Genomic DNA, 10,524 nt, shown 5'->3' with positions numbered 1-10,524 from the left:
ATTACAGGCATCTACCATGCCCAGCTAATTTTTGTATTTTTAGTAGGGATGGGGTTTCACTGTGTTGGCCAGGCTGGTCTTGAAATCCTGACCTCAGGTGATCCGCCCACCTCGGCCTCCCAAAGTGCTGGGATTACAAACATGAGCCACTGCGCCCAGCCTGCACAAGCAGTTTTTATGTGACTTCCCTTCGGTTATGTTCGTGCTCCTTAGAATAATCCTGTGAGGTAGGTAGGGAAGTCATCTTCATTCTATAGTTGAAAGACTCAAGACTCAGAAATGAAGTATTCACATTGTTGTATTAAGTTGGAAAACGAGTACTGGAACCTGGGAGTGGGGGAGGGTCTTCTAACTACTGGCCTCTGCTCTTTAAGCTGCACTAGCTATCCCACATTGAAAAGAATATATAAAACACAGCTGCAGCCATGCATACTCCGTCTCCAAAGAATGGATTCATTCTTCATGTCATGGTCTATTGACTATAATTTTCTGTTTGTAATCACCCAGATTCCAAGCCTGTTTATAGAACTTATACCTGAGGAATGGTGAGGATTAGAAGAGGCCGCAGTCCTTGAGGTTTTCTTTGATAATAATATCTGTAACTGCATCAAACACAAATTTGACGTTCTGTGTATCTGTAGCACAGGTCATGTGACTGTAGATTTCTTTGACATCTTTTCGCATGTTGAGGTCAAGGAACTGGCTCTTGATGTAATTCCCCGCATCATCATAGGAGTTGTTACCTGGTTTTCCAGAAAAATAGTGAAGTAGGATAAAGGAACCCTTGTTAGTTGCCTGCCCACTTTAGGTGATTGACTTGATCCTTGAAATGCTGTTAGACAACAGCAGCTGGGGGCCTAATTTTGGAGGGAAGATTCCCTTTTCTATTGCACTTCAGTGTTTCTCACTTGAAAGAAATTGAGGGGAGGTGTCTCTCTGCCTTTGGTGTTTTAGTAGGTATCATTTGAAGTCAGTGGCTCTCCTGTATCTAATGCCTGCTCTATTCCAGAGAATCTGAATTTAAACCCTGTAACTGTGCCCAAGGTTCTCCCTTAAGTTCCTTTATGTCACCTTGGCCTAAGAAATGAGACAATTACCAGTCACTACTAAAAGGTATTATTTCCGGCCCCTGACACTTACCATCATACTCTGGAAAACAAATGCTGAGATGGACTTTCTTGATTTTTTCCTCAAAGAGGTCCTTCTTGTTGAGAAAGAGGACGATGGAAGTAGCCGCAAAGAACTTGTGGTTACATATGCTGTTGAACAGATGCAAAGACTCATGCATACGATTCTAGTAAGAGGAAACACCATTGGAAATATCAGATTTGGCTTACAGAATATCTATTCACTTCCTGCTCTTGTTCCCCTTGGAGAGACCAGTGCTTCAAATGTAAAAAGCAAGACAGGAAACAGCTATCTCTTTCCTGTACCAAAGGAAAGCCAGAGAGATGTGGGATTATTCTAGTTCCCTATCTTTTTATAGCTGTGTGACTTGTAGAAAATTATTGCGCTTTTCTGAGTCTGTTTTCCTATCTTACAGGGTTATAATGAAAGCTAAATGAGATCGTATATGTATAGTGTCCATGATAGTGGCTGGCATATAGGTGTATAATACGTGTTATGCAGATCTTTAGCAGCCAGGGTGCAACTGAGAACTTGACATGTTATAAGTAGTGCTGATAATGGGGTGAAACAGGCCCAAGTTAGCATGTGCCCATATGCAGCTCCAGGATGATTTTGATAGGCGTCTTTCATGGGGTCCCAGATCTTGGTTTGGGCTACTTTGGTTCTACTGCCACATGGTGAGGGTTAGAGAATTTTCCAGTGCTATACCACAAGCATTTCTGCTCTCTCATTTCCTTCTCTGATTGCTACTTAGCAAGGAATGGTGCTGTATATCTGCAGAGGTTGCCCAGTGTCCCAGCCCAGGCTGCTTTCAGAGAGCAAGTCTTTAGGGTTTTGAAGTATGCTATCAGCTGACTTAAGTTCAGTCTATTCGTCTAATAAAGCAAGAGCGATCTAATTTGTGGCTTTTTCCCCATAATACTCCTGCATAACCCTTTAAGGTCTCATGGGCTTGTTTTATTAAGGTCTCATAGACTTTAATCTTTAGGGTTAAAGATGGAAAGTCTCAGACTTTAATCTTAGGGTCCAAGATGGAAGGTGAATAGCTCTAAGACATTTTGGTTAGATGATATTCAGAGTGTTCTAATGTGAAGTTAAAACTACCAAGGGGAAGGGAAGAGAACAAGTTGCCCGGCAAGGGATAGGAGTATCTCTTTCATCAGCAAGCTGTGGACCTCCATTTGTAAGCAGATGCTTAGGTGAAATTAACGTTTTTCACACCTGTGACAACCTTTCTCAAATTCAGAGAAGGTACATGGCTGGGCTCTGACACTTGTCCTGTAGAACTCCTGTCCTACAGAATTTTACAGGCTAAAGAGAACCACTCTTGGGTAGTCTTCCAGCTGCCAATTTAATTGGCATGAGAGAAAGCTGGTCTGCCAGTCTGTCTCTCCTTACTCCTATTGACAGTACCTTTTTAGCCTCTTAAGTGGGGTTACTAGTTCAACCCTACTATTATGTTGCAATGAAGATTCACATAATATGTTATTTTCTCTGTTCTGTCATTTGCATCTCCTTACTTAGGCAACTTGGGAGAGTACTAAGTGTAACTCCTTTGTTTTGCCTAGTTGATGGTCCCTCATCTCTTTACACTCAATTCCTCTTCCGAGGTTTGTGATGTCCAAGTTATACTAGGATGTCTAATTTGAGACCAAGCTCACTTTCAGTAAATTTGGAGCTCTAAAATGCTAATCTAGAACCTGCAGAAGACATTTTTCTAGAATTATTTGCATAAGACATTGATTGGTCTGCTAGAGGACTGCTAGACTGAAATTACCCAAGTTGGGGCAGTAGAATGACAGACACAAGGCTTAGAGAAAGGGTCATGGGGAGAACTTGTTCTGCCAAAGCTGCTTGGTGAAAAGACCACTCACCACTTCGTCATCTTCCACCAGCACCATATCATAGGCACTGAGGGCTGCACAGAAAATTATGCAGGTGACTCCCTCGAAGCAGTGGATCCACTTCTTTCTCTCTGATCTCTGCCCTCCCACATCAAACATCCTGAGGGAAGAAGCAGCTATTTTCATAGGTATGCCCAACATATGACCCATATGCCTTTGATGTTTACCCCGTGAAGTGGGAGAGGAAAAAGGGGGAGAAGCAGAACAGTAATTTAGATCAGGCTTCAGCAAAGGCCAAGAAGCATGCCCGTGCCCCTTTTCGGGATTCCACGTGTGTATCTGAGATACACATGGAACCATGCACTTACCTGAAATTCAAGTCTTTGACAGAAAACTTGGTCTCAATGATGCCCGTGGTTTTGACTCTGGATCGGAGCACATCTTGCTCAGTAGGAAGGTACTCAGGGTCTGTAATTCGTTCTAATTGGTTCAGGTAGCTAGAGAAAAGTGATTAGCATCAATGACAAATTTTCCACAGCCAAGGCTAAGAGACATAAAAGATATCTTACCCAAAGTCACACGGCTAATTTGGTGATAGAAATCAGGACTAGAAGACATGTTGTTAAATTTAGGATTCTTTCCTTCAAACCTTCAAATGTCCTTAACTAGAGGAAATGGGGGATGGACAAGCCCATTTGAGGCTGGGGTTCCAGCGCATTTAGATCAAGTTAGGTAAGTTTTTCTTGGGTTTCTCCTGACTGCAAGCTTTTGTAGATCTTTGAATGGGATTTAGTGATTTCAATGGTTGTTAAAAGTTTCATCAAGAGGCAGTAAATTGAAAGAGACTTTAGAGACACGAACCAATGCTACACATGGACTTTTATATCCTGAATCAAACTGGGGAGGAAACATTTGAGATAACTGGGGAAACCAATTTGGTGATATATGATGCTATTAAGGAATTGTTAAATATTTAGGCGTGAATATTTCTTTTTAAAAAGGGTCTATATTTTAGAGAGATCCATAATGACATTTTTAGGATGAAACGATACCTGGAATTTGCTTCAAAATAATCCAGTAGGGAATGGAGGTAAAATGAAATAAGATTGGCCATGAGTTGATAACTGTTGAAGGTAGGTGATTCATTATATTATTCTACTTCTGTATATGTTTGAAAGTTACCATAAAAAAGAAAAAGTTATTTTTTAAAAAGCAGGAGGAAGGCAGATGTGAACTGAGATGACAGAGAGGAGGAGGGAAGCACAGGTAACACAAGTGCCTACTGTACGCCAGGCATTTTCACGTTCAGATTCTCATTCAAACTCCTAAGCCTTCAAGTTTCAGATCCCCATTTTACAGATGGAGAAATTCGGAGGAGTTAAATACTTGCCTCAGGTCAAGAGGCATTGTGGTGTATTATGAAAAATATTCAGCTGTGTAGTCAAGCGGCCCAATGCAAATGCAGTCTCTGCCATTTATCTATATGACCTTGGGCAAGTTAACTTCTCTGAACTTCAGTTTTTCATCTGTAAAATGAGGCTAATTAGAAAGATGTCTACCTTAAAGTCTTACTTCGTAGATGGGTAAAAGGCCTTGAGATGGTATATGTAATACGCCTAGCAGTGACTGGGCTTTGAGGGCTCCAGGAATAGTAAGTGATGGCATTATTACGAGATTAGGAGACAGATGGTTAGGTTAAATAAACTCAGGTTTGACTTCAGAGCCCATGCTTGTCTATGATCCCTTACTGTCTAAAGTAGGATTGATAAATTATGTCCCATGTCTTTTTGGAAGCAGCTTTGCAATGATGGTTCTAATTCCTGACCACCTTCCTTTGGTTTGCCTTCGTAGTTTGTGTCCCCTGCCCTGGCATCCTGATATAAGACACTCTAGATGTAGAAGACTCATTTCTGCTTAGTGGCCTAAGTAGATCCTAGATTTCCAGATAGAAAATTCTGCCTTGAAAGAGCCATCATGAATTACATTACTCCTGGGAGAGTATATGACAGCACTGCAGGGCCATCTTAGGGTTCTGAAAGGAGAGGCTAAGTATACACCTCTCAGTTAAGAGAACAGGGCTGAGGGCACTTCTTTTGAATCTTGCTTCTTCAGGCTTGTAGGCTGTAGTGAGCCATGTAAAGCAATATAAAATCATGACAGCTGTGGCAGATCTCCCCATAGCATTAAATTCAAAACAGTAAAACTGCTGAAGCCTAACAAAACAGGTCCTAACAAAACAGGCTGAATTCAATCTGGGTCTCCAGCTTTCAATGACTGAAATTTTAGGCTGGGTGAGATTTTTCCCAACCAGAGAGAAGATTCGCTAAAAGACTGCTTAAGCATCAACCCACCCTCTCCCCAATCAGAGTCTTACTAAGATGCGGAGTCATTGAGCTGGTATTCTGCAGCTCTCTCGAAGCAGGCTTGCACCCCACCATCCTTCCACAACCTCCTAATGACCTCCACCAGCTCGGGAGGCATGGTTCCCTCCTCAATGGAGTCAGCCAGGTTGTTGAGCTGTCGACCATCATCCTGTAATGCAGAAACCTGGTTAGGAACTTCACAGGAGTCATAGCGTTCCAGGAGGCTTCTGGGAATACTGCTGAATGGAAAGCATTTTTACATTGCCGCGAAGATCTAAAATAGAAGCAGTCTCCAGTGAAGATTCTATGTAAGAAAACATACTGAGGCCAGGCGCAGTGGCTCACGCCTATAATCCCAGCACTTTGGGAGGCCAGTGTGGGTGGATCACAAGGTCAGGAGATCGAGACCATCTGGCCAACTTGGTGAAACCCCATCTCTACCAGAAATACAAAAAATTAGCTGGGTGTAGTGGCAGTTGCCTGTAATCCCAACTACTCAAGAAGCTGAGGCAAGAGAATCACTTGAACCTGGGAGGTGGAGGTTGCAGTCAGCCGAGATCATGCCACCACACTCCAGCCTGGCGGCACAGCGAGACTCTGTCTTAAAAAAGAAAAACGTACTGATTAACTTTGAATATGCTCCCAGATGCAGAGGGCACTATATCCAGCCCTGGGGTTCGTCTAAAGGAGAGCAGGGGCCCCAGGTGTTTCCTCTCTGGAGTTTCTGACTTTCATCCTTAGTTTGAAAGTTTACTGCCACAAAACGTAGGTCCTCTGCTGCAGAGACTGGAAATGTAAAGGTCAGATTGACCATGAAACAGACAAGATAGAAGCCAGGGACCCACCACCTTTGTTCTTCAGCGATTTAAAGCTAGAAAAAGGCCAGTACTAGAAGTAGGGATTTCACTTACAAAAGTTCCATCGCCAGGAATCCAAGGGGAACAATTTAAATGGTAAGATAAAGTAAAAAAGCAGAGGAAGCTGTGAGAGCTTTCTTTTATAAATGTTTGTAACAAAGGTAGGGTTTGAAGCCAGGCACAGTGGCTCACCCCTGTAATCCCAGCACTTTGGAAGTGTGAGGCAGGAAGATTGCTTAAGGCCAGGAGTTTGACACCAGTCTAGACAAGATGGCAAGACCCCTTCTCTACAAAAAATTAAAAAAAAAAAAAAGCTGAGTGTGGTGGTGCACACCTGTGGTCCCACTTACTGGGGCTGAGGTGGGAGAATCACTTGAACCTGGGAGGGTGAGGCCGCCGTGAGCCATGATCACACCACTGCTCTCCAGCCTAGGTGAGAGAGCAAGACCCTGTCCCGATAAAAATAAGGGTGAGGGTTGCTTACTTCTCCAGGACTGAATTAAGATATTTGAAGCTCAGCAGGTGGGATTATAGTTACAAAAAACTATTTTTCTTACCCATCTTTCCATATAGTTCGTTGGCCTCTGGTATGTTTCTTCTCGCTAGCCTTTCTGCTTCCACCCTTAACCACATAATATTAATCACATACCGCACAGCTTGCTTCAACATAGTCGATGCCCAGTGTGGACATGGCCCGGATGATAGCCAGGATGGACTGCAGCACATTCCCATAGATGATAGCCTTGAACTCCAGGCATTCTTCAGGTGAATAGCCATCCTGGTGAATGATCCTGCAAGGGGCAGACACTGTCGTTAGCTGGACTTGAGTAGCGAGACCTAAGGGATTAGGAATCTGGGATTAGGAATCTGGGGTAAAGAGTCACAAGAATCCTATCTGTTACTACTGGTTTCTCAAAGCAGAGGGTGAGGGGCATTGGAATCAGATCCTTTATACCTGGGCTCCTTGAGGCTAAAGAGCCTTTCACTTTGAGTACCTCTACTGCCTCTATTGACCTTCACCCTATCCCAGTCCTTTGGGGCTTTGTTTCTACTCACTTCATCTGTTTGACGATGGTGCTCTTTCCTGACTCCCCAGCACCTGGAAGGAAAAATGCTTCGTTTTCGATTTCCACCAGTTCTCCCCAGCCTTCCAGGAGATGGCCTGGGAGAACTCAGAGCCACTGCTTGCTCGGGGGTCTTGTTAGGGGAGAACATAGGGATGACTGCTGCCCTCAGTTTCTGGCAGGCTTGAGTTCAGGCCATTCAGCTTGGATTTAGAGCAGTGTTTCTTAACTTCAGTGCTATTTACAGTTTGGGCTGCCTCATGCATGGTAGGATGTTCAGCAGCATTCTTGGTCTCTACCCACTTGGGGTCAATAGCACCCCACTTCCCTAGTTATGACAACCCAAAGTGTCTCCAGATATTTCCCAAATGACCGCTGGGAGTCAAAATCTCCCTGTTGGAAACCACTAACAGATTCAGGGGAGTCCTTTAACGTTTCTCCTCTGCCTGTTTTTGACTCAGGAGAGTGATCTTGGGGTAGGATTGGAGAAAGCTGGATCATTTCACCAAAATACTCTTATTTTCATCACCTTGCTGGTTCCTTCTTTTTTGAGACAGGGTCTCACGCTTGTAGCCCAGGCTGGAGTGTAGTAGCACAATCTCGGCTTACTGCAGCCGCGACTTCCTAGGCTCAAGTGATCCTCCCAGCTCAGTCTCCTGAGTAGTTGGGACTCCAGGCAGGCAACATCATGACCGGCTACATTTTTTTGAATTTTTATTTTAGTAGAGACAGGGTTTCACCATGTTGTTCAGGCTGGTCTTGAACTCTTATGGTTAAGTGGGTTCCCTTTATTGACTAAAATATCCTAATGTACTTATTCACACTCTGCTTTCCCCATCAAAAATTTATACCTTCAATACTGAGTCTACGCTACCCTAATGCCTCAACCTCCTCCCACGTCGCTTGTGCTTGCTCTCACTAAGCTGCTTATCCTGAACCTGGAAGAAATCTGCTTAGGCTTAAAAGATCTCTCAGTGGCCCCACCATCTCTGTTTCCCCCTGCGTAACCTCCTGGGCTCCTTAGAGTCTGGGTCTAGCTTACAGAGATGTGCTCCTTTAGTGTGTCCTTACGACTGTGCCACAGACCAGCTGAGGGAAAAGAAGCCACCTTAGCCTAGTGCGTCAGCTCCCAGGTCCCTTATGGGGGCTTGGAAACCCAGCGCGGCACCCAATCTTCTGCTACATAGACCCCCATCTGCCCCAGCTACCCTACTTCTGGTAGTACCAGTGGTTTGTTTTCCTAAGCCAGGTGTCTCAAATGTTCTTGCATTGGTTTTATTTACAGTCATGATCAATTTCCCTGACTGCCTAATCGAGGTGCTTTTATTTTCTCAGCACAGACCAGTGATCTGCTTAGGAGCTCATCAAGTTGATGAACCTTCCATCTGGCAGGGGCTTTGCGGGCAGCTATTGAATAGGGAGCCAGGAAGGGAGTGCTGTACATAAAGACACCATTCCTCCTCACGGGGCTCCCTACTTCCAACATTTTTACTGAAAACAAGGAACCACTATACTTGGCAAAAACGAATAGGAGTATCTGGAATAGTCCCAGACTCTTGGCACTGATTGTATGGGGGGACTTGTGAGCCTGTTGGTGAGGGAAGACCCTGTTCTCTTCTGATTTCTTGGCTTAGAGTTCTCTGACTGCAAATTGGGCGCAGGTCTGCAAGTCCAGGGTCCTCGGTATTTGCCAAGCCAAAAGATTGTGTTAAGTTTGGTTAGATTTGGCGATGGGCGGGTCCATCCTGGCCCTTGCACTATTCCTGGCTCGAGTAGAAAAACTCTGAAATAGCCTTGGTGTTCTGGATCCTGTTGGGGTGGCTATGTAGGTACCATATTAACTCAGCTCTAGAGCTCCTGATCCCCTAGCCTGAGACTGTGTAGAGGAGGGGAAAAATGATCTGCCACCCCTCCTTCCCATGGGATGAAGTAGAACCCACCGACCCTCAGGTAAGCAGGAAGGACCCTGCCTTCTCTGGCTCATCTTTCCATCTCACTCACCCAGCAGTAGCAGCTTGACAGTCTTGGCTTCCTTGTCAGCATCCTCCTGCAGCTTTTTTTCTAGCTCCTTGGACCTCTTGGCCAGTTCTTTGTCCTCAGCACTGGCTCCACTTCCCATGTTTGCCGTCTTCTCAGCTTTGTCAGGCCCCTAAGGCTCTTTCGTAAGGTTTCCTGTATGAGAGATGGAAGAGAAGGGAAAAAGTTGGGGTTGAGTATCCCAACTTGGTTCCCCTAAAAGCTGCTCTGTATGAGGCCAGGAGAGAGAGCAGGCTGTAGGGTCTTGTACCCTGCGTACATTGGCTGAGACTCCCTACCCCGACTGGAGACCTACTTCTTAGTCTAGGGATTGTAGCCTTTATATCTAGCAATGTGATCAGTCAAGCCAATTAAGAGCTTTGTCAATACGGCAAGGGGTAAAGACTCAAATGTTTCTATAACTAGGGAAATGATCTGCTGGGCTCTGACACAGAAGGATAGGATGTACAACCACTTCCATCCTTTGAGAGGCTCATCCCCTAAAATTCTATTGCTTCCTTGCATTTATTTCCATCATAGAGCTGGAGATTATGGGCACATATGTAAGAAGCATTCCCTATGTTGAACCTCCAGATTATAAGGTCTTGGTTTCAAGGGCTTCAGGGTATCAAAGCATACTCGTAGGCTGGTCTTGTCAAGGAGTTTGTGTCTTGGGTGGTGCCCTTCCTTGGGAAGATTAGGAATGTTTCACTCAGCTCCCTGAGTGGCTGCTGCTCCAGGAAGCTATTCACATTGTTTCTTTGTATTGGCCCCTCTCTTTTGTATTTCTGCTATTAGCACTTACCACTTCATATTGTATGTTGTTCTACAGATCTCTTCCCTTGCTGTATTTCTGTCCCCTGGAGCTCAAGGGATCAAATCTGACTCATCTTTGAACCTCTCAGAACTTGTAGTTTATTTGTGGATCAAAATGTTTGGTGAATGAATAAATGTAGGCAAAGGATGTATGGTAAGACAGTGGGGTTGCTTTAGTGGGCCCACTAAAGCCAGCTGAGTCCAACTTCACTTCATGAGTGAACTTCGCTGGTGTTCAGTGTGGGGTTTGTGCTACCTCACACAACAAATTCTGCTTCTTTGGGAAACTGGACCCCAGACCCTGGCTTCTTAAAGGTAGGACAGCTCTCCCTCTGGCTAGCATCCCAGCTGCCCTTTCCTGGGGGAGAAATGAGGGTGTGGTCTAGCGACTGCCGCACAGACATTTAGGACCCCACTGGTTGTACTTCTCTATGCC

At 44.7% G+C, this 10,524-nt stretch overlaps 1 protein-coding gene across 1 annotated transcript; it reads right to left on the bottom strand.

Annotated features, from left to right (window-relative positions):
* Positions 1-280: 280 nt before the first annotated feature.
* GNAT2 (G protein subunit alpha transducin 2) lies at positions 281-9,863 on the bottom strand. Its single transcript, XM_032249841.1, has 8 exons — positions 9,258-9,863; positions 7,249-7,291; positions 6,842-6,983; positions 5,347-5,504; positions 3,341-3,469; positions 3,003-3,132; positions 1,141-1,294; positions 281-743 (listed from the first exon to the last, which is right to left on the bottom strand). The coding sequence occupies exons 1-8, from the start codon at positions 9,373-9,375 to the stop codon at positions 553-555; spliced, it is 1,065 nt and encodes a 354-aa protein (XP_032105732.1). The 5' UTR covers positions 9,376-9,863; the 3' UTR covers positions 281-552.
* Between the last annotated feature and the right edge of the window lie 661 nt (positions 9,864-10,524).

This window comes from Sapajus apella, unplaced genomic scaffold (genome assembly GCF_009761245.1).
Source record: "Sapajus apella isolate SASKATOON/1434 unplaced genomic scaffold, GSC_monkey_1.0 scaffold69, whole genome shotgun sequence".
In the NCBI taxonomy this organism is placed as follows: domain Eukaryota; kingdom Metazoa; phylum Chordata; class Mammalia; order Primates; family Cebidae; genus Sapajus; species Sapajus apella.
This window is presented reverse-complemented; position numbering and strand designations above follow the sequence as displayed.